At 41.6% G+C, this 18,670-nt stretch overlaps 1 protein-coding gene across 5 annotated transcripts in view; it reads right to left on the minus strand.

The window, feature by feature from the left end:
* fbxw7 (F-box and WD repeat domain containing 7) overlaps positions 1-18,670 on the minus strand; it is a 349,039-nt gene that overhangs the window by 93,067 nt on the left and 237,302 nt on the right. The window contains exon 1 of one of the 5 annotated variants that reach the window (XM_061881248.1): positions 7,248-7,533. The exons of the other annotated variants lie outside the window; for them this stretch is intronic. Within the exon in view, the coding sequence (XP_061737232.1) occupies positions 7,248-7,286 (39 nt within the window). The 5' untranslated portion in view covers positions 7,287-7,533. Of the gene's footprint in view, positions 1-7,247; positions 7,534-18,670 lie in introns of those variants that run through there. 5 annotated transcript variants of the gene reach the window in all.

The following is an 18,670-nucleotide window of genomic DNA, read 5'->3' on the forward strand; positions in this document are numbered from 1 at the left end:
CACCTTGTTTATAAAGGTTGACAGTGGACAACAGCTTCTAACTCCAGAGCTAAAAGTACATCTACATGTTTGAGCAGTGGGACATTTCATAGGTGAGTGTTCCAATTGCAGGCTTGGACTTTGTTGTGTGTAATGAGTATACCCTATTTCCTTGAATTGCCGCCGGGTATATAGTATGCGCCTGCCGAGAATTACTGACGGGTCAAACTCCTTTGCAAAATAATTAGCGCATGCTTAGCATTACCGCCGGCTCAGGATTAACGCCGGGTCAACCTTGTTTCGCAAAATATTATTTTTATTAGCGCATGTCTAGAATTTCCGCCGTGTCAAACCCGTTTCGCAAAATAATTAGCATATTCCTAGAATTTCCACCGGGTCAAACTCGTCACGTCGCGAATGACACTTCACCTGTCATCATTTTCAAAATGGAGGAGGCTAATTTCAATAATCTGAAAATTGCATAAAAGGAAGAAGATTAAGAGCTATTCAGTAGGATTTAAGGTCCAAGCTATTGAATATGCTAAAAAGGATAGTAAGCAGCTATGTTTTATTAATATACCATAGCTGCGTGTGTCAAATATGAGTCATTAAATGACTCCCGCCTCCTGGTGGTAGAGGGCGCTAGTGATCCTTCTTGCGACTACTCGGCTGCAGAAAAAGTGACAACAAGCAGCAAGAGTGAGCAGCGATCGTATATTTTTTCCTCTCGCTTGCACTTTTAACATGGAGGATTACATATCTAAAATAAAACAGTTTTCTAAACTTGACTTCCAATCGAAGCAGGAGGTAATAAAGGAAGATCTCCATCGAGACGGAGAGACTTTTAAAACTGAAGAAAGATAAGGAAGACTTCTATAAACAAGTTATCGATGCTTTTGACCAGAAGGAGCTGCGCATGGACTTCATTTATAAGTAAAGTTAAACCATAATAACACATGTTTTTTATTAAATGTGCTTTTCATGATGGTATCCTTACATCACACTCAAATTTATAAGCGCAGACCTAAATTTACCGCATGCCTTTGGTAAGTGCCGGAGTGAGAAGAGGTTTTAAATTAATGAGCGCCCCGGCGGAAATTCAAGGAAATACGGTATATCTTATGTTTACTCATGCTGTAGTCACCTAGTTCCAAACCAAGACTACTTTGCTATGCACTGCTTACTATCAACTAGGGATGCACCGAAATGAAAATTTGTGGCCAAAGCCGAATAAAATTTAAACGCTTGGCCGAAGGGCGAATACCGAATAATGAATGCAGTTTTTCACAATTTTTTTTAATATTGCATAAATAGCCTAGAATACATATTTAGACATGTATTTCAAATAAAGTAATTTTTTATTGAATTTTGACATTTTTTTAATATTCCAGTAGCCTTTGCTTTTCAAAAAAAGCACAAAGTTTTTCATTTATATTAGGCCTTCAAACAAAACATGCATTCCAAAAAAAATAAAGTGCATTAAAGTGGATAAACCCACAACAAATGAATTATTGTCATTTTAGCAAAAGTCTGCTTAGCCACAGTAGATATGTTAATAATGTAAACAGAAGGCTCAAGTAAATCTCAATTAAGTGTGTGCTTGTAACCTCATACACTTATACAGGTAGCCTACACAACAGGCTAATAATGTAAACAGAGGACCCACTAAATCTCAATAAGTGTGTGCTTGTAACCTCATACACTTATACAGGTACACAACATATCCCAACGTCACTGCACGTTGGTCGATTGCGTCACCGCGTCAAAAACTTGCGTCACACGCCACTATTCGGCCTTGTTTTTGACTCATTCCACCGAAAGCCGAATGTGGCTTTTTTTTGCCATATTCGGCCGAATATATTCGGTTACCGATTAATCGGTGCATCCCTACTTATGTTTACTCATGCTGTACTGTTCGTCATCACCATAGTCAATCAAGCAATCAATGTTTACTTATATAGCCCTAAATCACTAGTCACCTAGTTCCAACCCAAGACTACTTTGCTATGCACTGCTTACTATCAACGTTTCGCTTCCACTAAACAGATTGCACATGCTTTAATTTGTGTTGGCTATCAACATTAGAAAAAATATTTGATCAGTACATTTTTATATGTGCAAATACTGCCAAACATTTGATTTTAATTCACAGATGTTCACTGACAGCTTGCTTACCACCAGTGTTATCCACATCACGGTTTGAGAACCGGCACACTTTTCCATACGGCAAACCTTATTGTCCTCGTTTATAACCCGCAATTTACAAACCAGAGGGAGACTACATCTCTACGCTGCTGATCCGCTTGAGATGGTTTCCTGTGGACGGGACTCTCACTGCTGTCTTGGAGCCACTATGGATTGAACTTTCACAGTATCATGTTAGACCCGCTCGACATCCATTGCTTTCGATCCCCTAGAGGGGGGGGGGGGGGTTGCCCACATCTGAGGTCCTCTCCAAGGTTTCTCATAGTCAGCATTGTCGCTGGCGTCCCACTGAATGTGAATTCTCCCTGCCCACTGGGTGTGAGTTTTCCTTGCCCTTTTGTGGGTTCTTCCGAGGATGTTGTAGTCGTAATGATTTGTGCAGTCCTTTGAGACATTTGTGATTTGGGGCTATATAAATAAACATTGATTGATTGATTGATTGATTTACAAAAAGGCCGACAGATGTAGCCTGAATGTCCTCCAAAAGCAAGGAGGTATGTTTCTTGAACACGTCTCAGTGTGTGTGTGTGTGTCGGGGTTAGAGGGTATTTGTGTTTGTGGTGGAGATCAGGCTGCGCAAACTGAGCGCCTTGTTCTTCAAGTGGTGATCTCACAGCAATGGCAGTTCCAAGGGGTGTGTGTAGGTTTTGTAGTGAAGCGTCAGAGAGAAAAGGCGTGTTCGGCGGGGAGAGGTGTGTGTGTGTGTGTGTGTGTGTGTGTGTGTGTAAGGGAACATCAAACAAAATAAGAGGCGTTGAAGAAAGAATATATAACAAGCCTCTTCTTGTGTGTGTGTGTGTGTGAAGCCCGGGGAAGAAGAATGTTTGCAAAAGGACTAATGAGGGCTTCCGCCGCAGCCTTCCTTTCATTGCCTATCTGGCGCCCCAACGCACGACAGATGGACGGACGGATGGATGCTGGCGGAAAAAGTTGATGATATTTTTAAAGACAGCCATCGCTCACGCGTGATCGCTCTCGACAGACAGCGGCAACATCCCCGCTTTAAACCGCCTACGTGCAGTCCTATATTGTATTTTTCAGAATATAAGTCGCACCTGTCGAAAATGCATAATAAAAAAGTAAAGATATAAATCGCTAGGGGTGTGGGGAAAAAATCTATTCGAATTTGAATCGCGACTCTCACGTTGTGCGATTCAGAATCGATTTCTTTTTTTTTTCAACAACCCAACAAAACAATACACGGCAATACCATAACAATGCAATCCAATTCCAAAACCAAACCTGAGCCAGCAACACTCAGAACTGCAATAAACGGAGCAATTGAGAGGAGACACAAACACCACGCAGAACAAACCAAAAGCAGTGAAACAAAAATGAATATTATCAACAACAGTATCAATTTTAGTTATCATTTCAGCACAACAGTGATTAAAAATCCCTCATTGACATTATCATTAGACATTTATAAAAAAAAAAAAAAAGAACAATAGTGTCACAGTGGCTTACACTTGCATCGCATGGTAAGTGTGGTCGGGGGTGAGGCGGGGGGGTGGTTGGGGGCGTGGTTAAGAGGGGAGGAGTATATTTACAGCTAGAATTCCCCAAGTCAAGTATTTCTTATATAAACTGTATATATATATATATATCTTGATTGGATTATCCAGAGAATAGTGCTCAATACCGGCATAGCTCGGTTGGTAGAGTGGCCGTGCCAGCAACTTGAGGGTTGCAGGTTCGATTCCCACTTGTGCCATCCTAGTTACTGTCGTTGTGTCCTTGGGCAAGACACTTTACCCACCTGCTCCCAGTGCCACCCACACTGCTTTAAATGTAACTTAGATATTGGGTTTCACTATGTAAAGCGCTTTGAGTCACTTGAGAAAAGCGCTATATAAATATAATTCACTTCACTTCACCGTGGTAGAGCGCAATATGTAGGTGTGGGAAAAATCACAAGACTACTTCATCTCTACAGAACTGTTTCATGAGGGGTTCCCTCAATCATCAGGAGATTTTCTCAACAGGCAACACATCACATGCAAGACAAGCAGCTCTGCAGACAAATTGAAGCCCAAAGGACAAGCGGTAGGAAATATATCAATGATGAAATATTAACATTGCAACATATGCCAATACGGCTGGGTTACTTTACTAAATTGCAATTTTAAATCTCGGGCAAAGTATCCTGTTGAAAATGTCGGTATGACGACGCGTGCGCGTGACGTCTCGGACTTTTTCTTCCAGCCCGATACCAGCTAAAAGTAGTCTGCTTTAATCTCATAATTACACAGTATTCTGGACATCTGTGTTGCTGAATCTTTTGCAATTTGTTCAATCAATAATGGAGACGTCAAAGAAGAAAGCTGTAGGTGGGAAGCGGTGTATTGCGGCCGCCTTTAGCAACACAAACACAGACGGCGTTTCCTTGTTTACATTCCCGAAGGTGAAGCTTTACCATGGAACAGAGCGGTCCAGCGAACATGGTTCCCGACCACATGTAAACCGGCAGGTTTCGGTGAGAAAATGGTGGTAATAAGTCGGCTCTTACCGTAGACATGAGCGGAGCTTGCGTCGTTCATCGTGCACCTGTCAAAGAGGCAGCTGCGGACTGTCTTGCCTCCTCCGAACGGCCACCCCTGAACGTGGGATGCTTCCACCGTGGAAGAGGGGGGAAAAAAAACTCAGCCCGGCCTGACCGGCTGCCTTTGCTTCGCCTCATCGAGAAACGTGGCATCCCTTAGAGACACTGGCGGTCACCACACAACTCTGACTTTCAGGTACAACAGTATAATCTCACTACAACACTAGTAACACAATAAGCAGATAAGGGATTTTCTGGTATAGCTCGGTTGGTAGAGCAGCCGTGCCAGCAACTTGAGGGTTGCAGGTTCGATCCCCGCTTGCACCATCCTAGTCACTGCCGTTGTGTCCTTGGGCAGGACACTTTACCCACCTGCTCCCGGTGCCACCCACACTGGTTTTAAATGTAACTTAGATATTGGGTGTCACTATGTAAAGCGCTTTGAGTCACGTGAGAATAGCGCTATATAAATATAATTCACTTCACTTCAATTCACATCCTAGTAAATGTGTCTAATAACATCTGAATCGCTCCCACTGCCCTCTAATCTTTTTTTTTTCCCTTCTAGCCCAGGGGTCGGGAACCTTTTTAGCTGAGAGAGCCAAAAAGCCAAATATTATAAAACGTATTTCCGTAAGAGCCATATAATAATTTTTTTAACACTGAACAAAACTAAACATGTCATTTTTTAAGTAAGACCAGCATTTCTAGAGTATAATAGGTCTCTTATTCTTTGTAATAACATTGTTATTCTGAAGCTAACTTTGGAGGGGGCGTGGCCCGCCGGCCTGCAGCAAACTGGGGTGTTGCCAGGATCGGGCTCGAAATCAGCGAGAGCTGCGTGGATGGCCCACCTGAGCCTTGTTATCCAATCACCTGTCGCTCTGTTATATGCAAAAGCCAGGAGGAGAGACGGGGTTGGGGCTGGAGCCAGAGCGCGAGCGAGAACGAAAGAGAAAAATACAATTGCTGGAAAGCAACTGAGAGACTTATTGGAAAATAAAACAATATTGTAACCCTGAAACAGGCTCTCATGTCGGTGCTTGGTGGTCTTAAGAACCCCCAGGAGTGCAAGCCCCACACTAACCAATAATAAATAAATAACTTCTTAACGCAACTTCTTGAACAGGTGCGGTAGTAAACGGATGGATGGACTAAAAATGCACGAGAATGTTTTATGTTTTGAACATTATTTTTAACACTGTGATTACAAGTGGAATTATTCATTACTTATCATGTTAAGCAATGTCAGCGCAGATTTATCCGAGAGCCAGATGCAGTCATCAAAAGAGCCACATCTGACTTGCGAGCCATAGGTTCCCTACCCCTGTTCTAGCCCTTCACTCTCACTTTCCTCATCCACGAATCTTTCATCCTCGCTCAAATTAACGGGGAAATCGTCGTTTCTGGGTCTGAATCACTCTCGCTGCTGGTGGCCATGACTGTAAACAATGTGAGGGTGTATTGCGGCCGCCTTTAGCAACACAAACACAGCAGTGTTTCCTTGTTTACATTCCCGAAAGATGACGGTGACGCTTTACTATGGAACAGAGCGGTCAAGCGAACATGGTTCCCTACCTTAAGTCAAACGGCAGGTTTCAGTGAGAAAATGGTGTTAATAAGCCGGCTCTTACCGTAGACATGAGCGGAGAGTTCGCGTCATTCTTCCTGCAGCTGCGGACTCTCTTGCCTCCTCCCACCGGCCACCTCCGACCGTCGGATGGTTACACCATGGAGGAGGAGGGGGGGAATCTCAGCCCGGCTGCCTTCGCCTCGTCGAGAAACGTGGCTTCCCTCAGAGACACTGGCAGTCACCACACCCCTCTGACTTTCAGGTTGTACAGGTACCATATAATCTCACTAAAACACTAGTAACACAAGCAGATAAGGGATTTTTCAGAATTATCCGAGTAAATGTGTCTAATAACATCTGAATCGCTCCCACTTCCCTTGCCTTTTTTTCCCCTAGTCCTTTACTCTCACTTTCCTCATCCACAAATCTTTCATCCTCGCTCAAATTAATGGGGAAATCGTCGCTTTCTCGGTCCGAATCGCTCTCGCTGCTGGTGGCCATGATTGTAAACAATGTTCAGATGTGAGGAGCTCCACAACCCGTGACGTCACGCGCACATCGTCTGCTACTTCCGGTAAAGGCAAGGCTTTTTTTTTTTTTTACCAGCGACCAAAAGTTGCGAACTTTATCGTCGATGTTCTCAACTAAATCCTTTCAGCAAAAATATGGCAATATGGCGAAATGATCAAGTATGAAACGTAGAACGGACCTGCTATCCCCGTTTAAATAAGAACATCTCATTTCAGTAGGCCTTTGATGCAAGTGTTTCATTTAAAGAGGACACTGGATATTGCAATAAAGGCCGTGGAGGTGTGCGGCACGGCGCCGTGTCCTCCTCCGCAGTGACCGAACAACCTGCCCCGCGTTCACTCTTCGTCATAGTACCACCAAGAGCAAGAGGAGGAACACAATGCGGCAGGATCGCTTCTTTCTTTTATTTGTACTCACTTTGTAGAAAATCATCTTCAAAGTGCCGTAGAAGCCCATGTTGGTGGGAGAAGGCGGCCGGGGATGGTCCTCGGCGACGCGGGGAGAGATGTGGCTTAAACCGCGGCGGGGGCAGCTAGATCCGACGCCGCCTCTGGTGTCAACATGCCGGGGGGGGAGCACGTCACCGGCCAGGCGGGCGGGCGGGCGCCTAAATCCTCCCAAGCGGGGCAAAAAAGGCGTGAAGCGGAGAGAAGAAACAAGCTCCGCCGCCGGAGGTTGTGATGCGTGTGGAGGCAGAGAGAGAGTGAGGAGTGAGGAGTGAAGAGTGAGGACACTCCTCTTTCTTCTTCTTCTTTCTCCGCAAGGACGTCACAGCGCCCCCAGTGGAGAGGAAGGGTATCGCCCACACTTGTTGCTGCTACACACACACACACAACCAAGTCATGCGCCACGCCCAACACTGGGCTCGATACATGCGACGGTGATGTCGATATCACCGGCAGTATCAGTGTCTAGTATAAACTATAGAGCAGGCCTAGGCAATTATTTTACTCAGGGGCAGAGGTGGGTAGAGTAGCCAGAAATTGTACTCAAGTAAGAGTACTGTTACTTTAGAGATGTATTACTCAAGTAAAAGTAAGGAGTAGTCAGCCAAATATTTACTTGAGTAAAAGTAAAAAGTGTGATGTGAAAAAAAAAAACTACTCAAGTACTGAGTAACTGATGAGTAACCTGATTACGGCAACAAATAATGCACAAAAACATAAAAATAGAAATGAGCAAATTCAGAGCCAGGAATATCTCTTAAGCAACTAAAACAATAATAGTACATGAGCCACAATAAATTAACAGCACCATAGCCTCAGTAGGCATTCATTGATTTGATTGATTGATTAAAACTTGTATTAGTAGATTGCACAGTACAGTACATATTCCGTACAATTGACCACTAAATGGTAACACCCCAATAAGTTTTTCAACGTTTATCAATTACTTAGTAAATGACCAAGTCGAGGTGATCTACCTCATATATACATACACACACATATCATGTATACACACACATATTATATATATATATATATATATATATATATATATATATTTATATATATATGTCTTGATTGGATTATCCAGAGAATAGTGCTCGATACCGTGGTAGAGCGCAATATGTAGGTGTGGGAAAAATCACAAGACTACTTCATCTCTACAGAACTGTTTCATGAGGGGTTCCCTCAATCATCAGGAGATTCATCTCCTGATGATTGAGGGAACCCCTCCACTTGTTGTCTGTCAATCTGTGTTGGCGAGACAATGTCCAGGGTGTACCCCGCCTTCCGCCCGATTGTAGCTGAGATAGGCGCCAGCGCCCCCCGCCACCCCAAAAAGGGAATAAGCGGTAGAAAATGGATGGATGGATGGTCAACATGTTGCAAATATTATGTATTACAGACCGTTTTAAAGCTGCTTTCTGACCATTTTCTTGTGTAATTTATTTTTATTGCATATTTCTTTCCACTACCGCACCTTAAGTTGCAGTCCTGAATCATGTTATATAGTGAATTACATTTATATAGCGCTTTTCTCAAGTGACTCAAAGCGCTTTACATAGTGACACCCAATATCTAAGTTACAATTAAACCAGTGTGGGTGGCACTGGGAGCAGGTGGGTAAAGTGTCTTGCCCAAGGACACGACAGCAGTAACTAGGATGGCACAAGCGGGAATCGAACCTGCAACCCTCAAGTTGCTGACACGGCCGCTCTACCAACCGAGCTATGCCGCCCTCATTATATACAAATATAATGACAATAAAGTCCATTCTATTCTCTTCAGGATGCTTTGTTTTGTGGGCGGTCTTATTTACCTGGTCTTCTTCCCGCCATCTTTGTTGTCGTTTTTAGAGCTACCATATGGACTCTACTGACAGATATACTGTATTTTTCAGACTATAAATCGCACTTTTTTTCATAGTGCGACATATATTCCGGAGCGACTTATGTGTGAAATTATTAACACATTACCGTAAATATCAAATAATATTATTTATCTCATTCGCGGAAGAGACGAAGAAAATGTCGGCAATCGTCACAAACACGTCAACCAATAAGAATTTGGCAGGGGAGGGTCATGGCAGAAGTGCATTGTGGGTCATGGAATGCTAAATGCTATATGCTACTGCCGTAGCTATTAAAATGTATCATTTCATCGTTGGCGGTACCTTATAAAAACTGAGAAGGGCTGAACAAAAATGGCGTTGAAAAGGAAATCATGTAGTGCAGATTACAAGCTGGACGTAGTGAAATATGCAGCAAAAACCGACAAGAGGAAGCGGCGCATACCTTTGAGTTGGCAGAGTTGTTTAGAAGCGACATCCAGGAAGAATAATTCATGGGATTTATGGATTAGGAGTGAGAGATAGTTTGGTAAAGGTATAGCATGTTCTATATGTTATAGTTATTTGAATGACTCTTACCATAATATGTTAGGTTAACATAGCAGTTGCTTATTTATGCCTCATATAACCTACACTTATTCAGCCTGTTGTTCACTATTCTTTATTTATTTTAAATTGCCTTTCAAATGTCTATTCTTGCTGTTGGATTTTATCAAATAAATTTCCCCCAAAAAAGCGACTTATACTCCAGTGCGACTTATATATGTTTTTTCCTTCTTTATTATGCATTTTCGGCCGGTGCGACTTATACTCCGAAAAATACTGTAATAATCAATTTGTACTGTTTGTCCCTCATAATGTGTAGAACATAATAGGTGTAAACATGACACAATATGTTACTGCATACGTCAGCAGAGTCTTTCTTTGTTTAAGTTAAAGTAGCAATGATTGTCACACACACACACACACACACACACACACACACACACACACACACACTAGGTGTGGTGAAATTATTCTCTGCATTTGACCCATCCCCTTGATCACTCCCTGGGAAGTGAGGGGAGCAGTGAGCAGCAGCGGTGCCGCGCCTGGGAATCATTTATGGTGATTTAATCCCCAATTCCAACCCATGATGCTGAGTGCCAATTAAGCAGGGAGGCAATGGGTCCCATTTTTTCATAGTCTTTGGTATGACTCGGCCGGGGTTTGAACTCCCAACCTGACCATCTCAGGGCGGACACTCTAACCACTAGGCCACTGAGTACTACCACAAAAAGGCAAGTTGTCTTCACTATTTATTTATGAGCTAAATTCTTCTTTGAGTGCAATAATAAACAAGTGTTTAATGTACTATAAGATTTTCTGTTCAAATACAGCCAATAATGACAATTTTTCTGGTCCCCTTTATTTTGTATCGAAAAACATTTCGATACTAGGACCAAAATGTTGGTACCGGGCCAACACCGGTTTGACCTTGAAAAGTTGACGACAACAATGTGCCTGCCTGTAAATCAGTGTCAAAAGAGGCTTAATACGCAGTGTGGACTTGCACAAGTGTAGTGATGCACAAGTGTAGTGATGCACAAGTGTAGTGATGCACAAGTGTAATGATGCACAAGTGTAGTGATGCACAAGTGTAATGATGCACAAGTGTAATGATGCACAAGTGTAGTGATGCACATGTGTAGTGATGCACAAGTGTAGTGATGCACAAGTGTAGTGATGGCACAAGTGTAGTGATGCACAAATGTAGTGATGCACAAGTGCAGTGATGCACAAGTGTAGTGATGCACAAGTGTAGTGATGGCACAAGTGTAGTGATGCACAAATGTAGTGATGCACAAGTGTAGTGATGCACAAGCGTAATGATGCACAAGTGTAATGATGCACAAGTGTAATGATGCACAAGTGTAGTGATGCACAAGTGTAATGATGCACAAGTGTAGTGGTGCACAAGTGTAGTGATGGCAAAAGTGTAGTGGTGCACAAGTGTAGTGATGCACAAATGTAGTGATGCACAAGTGTAGTGATGCACAAGTGTAATGATGCACAAGTGTAGTGATGCACAAGTGTAGTGATGCACAAGTGTAATGATGCACAAGTGTAGTGATGCACAAGTGTAGTGATGCACAAGTGTAATGGTGCACAAGTGTAGTGATGCACAAGTGTAGTGATGCACAAGTGTAATGATGCACAAGTGTAGTGATGCACAAATGTAGTGATGCACAAGTGTAGTGATGCACAAATGTAGTGATGCACAAGTGTAGTGATGCACAAGTGTAATGATGCACAAGTGTAGTGATGCACAAGTGTAATGATGCACAAGTGTAGTGGTGCACAAGTGTAGTGATGGCACAAGTGTAGTGGTGCACAAGTGTGGTGATGCACAAGTGTAGTGATGCACAAATGTAGTGATGCACAAGTGTAGTGACGCACAAGTGTAGTGACGCACAAGTGTAATGACGCACAATTGTAGTGACGCACAAGTGTAGTGATGCACAAGTGTAGTGATGCACAAGTGTAGTGATGCACAAGTGCAGTGATGCACAAGTGTAGTGATGCACAAGTGTAATGATGCACAAGTGTAATGATGCACACGTGTAGTGATGCACAAGCGTAATGATGCACAAGTGTAGTGATGCACAAGTGTAGTGATGCACAAGTGTAGTGATGCACAAGTGTAGTAATGCACAAGTGTAGTGATGCACAAGTGTAATGATGCACAAGTGTAGTGATGCACAAATGTAGTGATGCACAAGTGTAGTGATGCACAAGTGTAATGATGCACAAGTGTAGTGATGCACAACTGTAGTGATGCACAAGTGTAGTGATGCACAAGTGTAGTGATGCACAAGTGTAGTGATGCACAAGTGTAGTGATGCACAAGTGTAGTGATGCACAAGTGTAGTGATGCACAAGTGTAGTGATGCACAAGTGTAGTGATGCACAAGTGTAATGATGCACAAGTGTAGTGATGCACAAGTGTAGTGATGCACAAGTGTAATGATGCACAAGTGTAGTAATGCACAAGTGTAATGATGCACAAGTGTAGTGATGCACAAGTGTAGTGATGCACAAGTGTAATGATGCACAAGTGTAGTGATGCACATGTGTAGTGATGCACAAGTGTAGTGATGCACAAGTGTAGTGATGCACAAGTGCAGTGATGCACAAGTGTAGTGATGCACAAGTGCAGTGATGCACAAGTGTAGTGATGCACAAGTGTAGTGATGCACAAGTGTAGAGATGCACAAGTGTAATGATGCACAAGTGTAATGATGCACACGTGTAGTGATGCACACGTGTAGTGATGCACAAGTGTAGTGATGGCACAAGTGTAGTGATGCACAAATGTAGTGATGCACAAGTGTAGTGATGCACAAATGTAGTGATGCACAAGTGTAGTGATGCACAAGTGTAATGATGCACAAGCGTAATGATGCACAAGTGTAATGATGCACAAGTGTAGTGATGCACAAGTGTAATGATGCACAAGTGTAGTGATGGCAAAAGTGTAGTGGTGCACAAGTGTAGTGATGCACAAGTGTAGTGATGCACAAGTGTAGTGATGCACAAATGTAGTGATGCACAAGTGTAGTGATGCACAAGTGTAGTGATGCACAAGTGTAGTGATGCACAAGTGTAATGATGCACAAGTGTAATGATGCACAAGTGTAGTGATGCACAAATGTAGTGATGCACAAGTGTAATGATGCACAAGTGTAGTGATGCACAAGTGTAATGATGCACACGTGTAGTGGTGCACAAGTGTAGTGATGGCACAAGTGTAATGATGCACAAGTGTAATGATGCACAAGTGTAGTGATGCACACGTGTAGTGATGCACACGTGTAGTGATGCACAAGTGTAGTGATGGCACAAGTGTAGTGATGCACAAATGTAGTGATGCACAAGTGTAGTGATGCACAAGCGTAGTGATGCACAAGTGTAGTGATGCACAAGTGTAATGATGCACAAGTGTAGTGATGCACAAGTGTAGTGATGCACAAGTGTAGTGATGCACAAGTGTAGTGATGCACAAGTGTAATGATACACAAGCGTAGTGATGCACAAGTGTAGTGATGCACAAGTGTAATGATGCACAAGTGTAGTGATGCACAAGTGTAGTGATGCACAAGTGTAGTGATGCACAAGTGTAGTGATGCACAAGTGTAATGATGCACAAGTGTAGTGATGCACAAGTGTAGTGATGCACAAGTGTAGTGATGCACAAGTGTAATGATGCACAAGTGTAGTGATGCACAAGTGTAGTGATGCACAAGTGTAGTGATGCACAAGTGTAGTGATGCACAAGTGTAGTGATGCACAAGTGTAGTGATGCACAAGTGTAGTGATGCACAAGTGTAGTGATGCACAAGTGTAATGATTCACAAGTGTAGTGATGCACAAGTGTAGTGATGCACAAGTGTAGTGATGCACAAGTGTAATGATGCACAAGTGTAGTGATGGCACAAGTGTAGTGATGCACAAGTGTAGTGATGCACAAGTGTAGTGATGCACAAGTGTAGTGATGCACAAGTGTAGTGATGGCAGACAGCGTACCTGAACTTCAGTGCACGGTCATGTCTGCATCTTGTTCAAATTTCAATAAGAAGTTGTTTTCCCACTGAGAGGAGTCAACAGTGCATAATACACGGGCTGACTCCATTAAACAGCAAAAAAAAAAGCTCGGTCAACTATAATAATAATCTTTCAGACGATGATGCACCTGCTCATGTGCACACACTCCGAACGGGGCCAATATTAGCCTTTCAGCACGGCAGCTGAGAGCTGACTGATGCTGACCACTTAGCACAGCAGGTGGCTTCGCGGCAATTACTGCAACTAAGTCTCACCTGTAAAAGTGCAGACTTTTCCGACACTTTCCATGCCATTTTGTGCATGCATTGTCACAGGTGCTGGGGGAGAAAACAGGTGGCAGAAGGTGCAACTGGAGCGTCTTCAGCGTCGGACAAAAACGACGCGAGTTGTTTGTGTGTGTGTGTGTGTGTGTGTGTGTGTGTGTGTGTGTGTGTGTGTGTGTGTGTGTGTGTGTGTGTATATATAAAGTGGCCCTGGTGTGAAAAGGCCACCGCGTTGCTCTCTGCTGGCCCAACCTTTACACAGCGCATTGGAATGCTGGGCATGCAGGAGTGGGGGGGGGGGGGGCCTTTCAATAGGCCAGCATTTCCTTTGTAGCTCTTCTTCTGTCAAGTTTGTAAAGCATTAACCATTCCCCCCCCCTCCCCGATACTGACCACATGCTAATTCAGAACCCCAACAGTGCACTGGTCAGACAGAGAGATATTACACTGCAGTGCATGTATAGATAGCTCCTGAGAAAATGCAAATGCTAACATTTTAGCTTCCACACACAGCCTGCAGCTAGGAAAAGCATTTTTGCATGTGAGGTACTCCCAAAAGGATAGCATTAGGGTTTTTTTTAATATACGGCATCGCACAAAAATGACTAGACGCTTCCTATTCCAGTAAAAAATCCTTACTGTGTATCTGAATAATATTACTACAGTCTATTATACAGCATTATTCACATGTGAATAACATAAATACAGTCTTTTATACGGCATTATTCACATGTGAATAATATAAATACAGTCTATTATACGGCATTATTCACATGTGAATAATATAAATACAGTCTATTATACGGCATTATTCACATGTGAATAATATAAATACAGTCTATTATACGGCATTATTCACATGTGAATAATATAAATACAGTCTATTATACGGCATTATTCACATGTGAATAAATATAAATACAGTCTATTATACGGCATTATTCACATGTGAATTATATAAATACAGTCTATTATACAGCATTATTCACATGTGGATAATATAAATACAGTCTATTATACAGCATTATTCACAAGTGAATAATATAAATACAGTCTATTATACAGCATTATTCACAAGTGAATAATATAAATACAGTCTATTATACAGCATTATTCACATGTGAATAATATAAATACAGTCTATTATACGGCATTATTCACATGTGAATAAATATAAATACAGTCTATTATACAGCATTATTCACATGTGAATTATATAAATACAGTCTATTATACAGCATTATTCACATGTGGATAATATAAATACAGTCTATTATACAGCATTATTCACAAGTGAATAATATAAATACAGTCTATTATACAGCATTATTCACATGTGAATAATATACATACAGTCTATTATACAGCATTAATCACATGTGAATGATATAAATAAAGTCTATTATATAGCATTATTCACATGTGAATAACATAAATACAGTCAATTATACAGCATTATTCACATGTGAATAATACAAATACTCTCTATTATACAGCATTATTCACATGTGAATAACATAACTACAGTCTATTATACAGCATTATTCACATGTGAATAATATAAAAACAGTCTAATATACAGCATTATTCACATGTGAATAACATAAATGCAGTCTATTATACAGCATTATTCACATGTGAATAATATAACTACAGTCTATTATATAGCATTATTCACATGTGAATAACATGAATACAGTCTATTATACAGCATTATTCACATGTGAATGATGTAGTCTATTTAACAGCATTATTCACATTTTAATTGAATAAATAAAGTCTATTATATAGCATTATTCACATGTTAATAACATAAATACAGTCTATTATACAGCATTATTCACATGTGAATAACATAAATACAGTCTATTATACTGCATTATTCACATGTGAATAATATAAGGAATATTTCACAAATATTCTTCGTCGAAAAAACAGATGTTAAAATGAAAAATTTAATTAAAAAGGTTGATTGGCAACACTAAATGGTCCCTAGTGTGTGAATGTTGTCTGTCTATCTGTGTTGGCCCTGCGATGAGGTGGCGACTTGTCCAGGGTGTACCCCGCCTTCCGCCCGACTGTAGCTGAGATAGGCGCCAGCGCCCCCCGCCACCCCAAAAGGGAATAAGCGGTAGAAAATGGATGGATGGATGGATGAATTCAAATTTATTTATTATTCTTTACAATAAAAAAAATAAATTTACTTGAACATTGATTTAAATTGCCAGGAAAGAAGAGGAAGGAATTTAAAAGCCAAAAAAGGTATATGTGTTTAAAAATCCTAAAATCATTTTTAAGGTTGTAATTCTTCTCTAAATTTGACTTTCTGAAAATTATAAGAAGGACAGTAAAAAAATGATTTAAACAAGTGAAGACCAAGTCTTTAAAATATTTTCTGGTGTTTTTTCAAATTCTATTTGATTTCTGTCTCTCTTAGAATTAAAGATGTCGAGCAAAGCGAGACCAGCTTGTTAGTAAACATATATATATATTTTTGAAATAGAGGCAGCTCACTGCTATTTGAGCTATTTTTAGAACAGGCCAGAGGGCGACTCATCTGGTCCTTACGGGCGACCTGGATCCCGCGGGCACCGCCTTGGTGACCCCTCCATTAAAGCATCTTAAAGGACTCATCTTTGGTGTGTATCGCAGGGAGTGAACGATAATTTTGAACAGCTGGCGAGCCTGGAGGATGCGGCAGCAGGTCTAACAGACCCCAGACCTCACCTACTTTTGGGAACCCCTTCAGCGCGGCACAAGAATGGACACTTGTTTAATGGGAGGTGGTGAACTTCAAGGCTGAAAATACTTCTTGGGCAGCAACGCATCACTAAATGGAACCCTGCCATTGTGCGATTTGGCTCCAAGAGGGGGAGGCAAAATGAGGACTAAGGGAGTCCCCTTTTCTTTTCAAAAGAAAAGGAACAAAAATGTGAAGTGGTAGCCCCATGACAGATGCAAGGCATGAGATTGGGGGGGGGGCTCTCGCTGGTGAATAAGGAAGTGATGGATCATGGCAATAGGCGATGGATATTAGGAGCTGGAGGTGAATTAGCATAGCCTACAATCCTACAGCCACCCACGCGCTTGAAGGGGTCGTGTCAGAGAGAGAATTAAAGCAGGAGCCACCCCCATCTCCTGGGTGACATCAATGCGGTGCGGAGTAAATAAATAGAGGTCAGCATAAGCACTTATCGGCAACCATGGAGCACATGCAGACATTTAAAGGGGCCATATGTAATAATGTCAAGTCAAGTCAGCATTAAATATATGTGAAAAGGCATTCATAAATCATCTTCTTTTCCAATACCTCTATAAGTGCTAACAGTAGTTCAGCCGGGATATGCTCATTTCAAAATTAGATTTACAGCCCCGAAATATTGTCATTGTTTTCATTTCCATGCCCTCCACTGTATGACCAATTAGTAAGTCTGTGAGTGTCACATCCAGGTTGCCAGTTATACACCGCCATCTTGGTCTGGCTACTGCCACTGGTAAAGTTACTAAACATCTAAAAGTTACAGTTCTCAACTTATTCAAGACAAAAGCCAGGAACAAAATCAAGATTTGTACCGGGGATGCCTTAGAAAGATAGAGACTATTGAAGGCGGGGAAGATTTGTTCATCTGACAAACTAGCTAAGTCAGGCATTTGTGTTTTTTTAATTACTTGTAATAAATAAACATTTCCATTTGGTATGTAAACTGTATCATACAGTCTATGATCTTGTCTCACAAAGTTGGTATGTCCCTGCAACCAATGCTTCGTGTGATGGTGCTCAGCTCCTGGTGTAATGTTTAGCATGCTAGCCCGGTCAATGACACAAACATAAAAGCCCGTTAGCCTGTATGTCCATGTGTCATCCAACTGACATTCCAAAATTTCGACAAAGGACATTTGCGAAGCGAAGATGTTTCCATTAAAGAGTGTTTTGTGTCATGAGCCGTAATTCTCGTAAAATCTCATCCCGCGAGACATAACTGTCTAAAACAGGGGTAGGGAACCTATGGCTCTAGAGCCAGATGTGGCTCTTTTGATGACTGCATCTGGCTCTCGGATAAATCTGAACTGACATTGCTTTACATGATAAGTAATGAATAATTCCACTGGTAATAAGTGTTAAAAAATAATGTTCAAAACATAAAACATTCTCATGCATTTTAATCCAACCATCCATTTTCTACCGCACCTGTTCAAGATGTCGCATTAATGGTAAGAAGTATAACATTTATTATTGGTTAACTTTAGAATAACAATTTTATTAAAAAGAATAAGGGGCTTATTATACTCAAAAAATGTTGGTCTTACTTAAAAATGCATGCATTTAGTTGTATTCAGTGTTAAAAAATATGATACGGCTCTCACAGAAATACATTTTGAAATATTTGGCTTTAATGGCTCTCTCAGCCAAAAAGGTTCCCGACCCCTGGTCTAAATGGTCTTCTAAATGCGGCAAAACTTCAATATCGAAACTCCTCAAAAACTAGCTTTTGAGAGCGCAAAAACGTTTTAGCGATATTTCAGCGGTTTTTTTGAAATATTGTTGTTTCCACTACTCGTTTCTAATTGCAATATTTAGGTTTTTGCGCATTTCTAGGGGCGGCATAGCTCGGTTGGTAGAGTGGCCGTGCCAGCAACTTGAGGGTTGCAGGTTCGATTCCCGCTTGTGCCATCCTA

This window comes from Nerophis ophidion, linkage group LG20 (genome assembly GCF_033978795.1).
Source record: "Nerophis ophidion isolate RoL-2023_Sa linkage group LG20, RoL_Noph_v1.0, whole genome shotgun sequence".
Classification (NCBI taxonomy): Eukaryota; Metazoa; Chordata; class Actinopteri; order Syngnathiformes; family Syngnathidae; genus Nerophis; species Nerophis ophidion.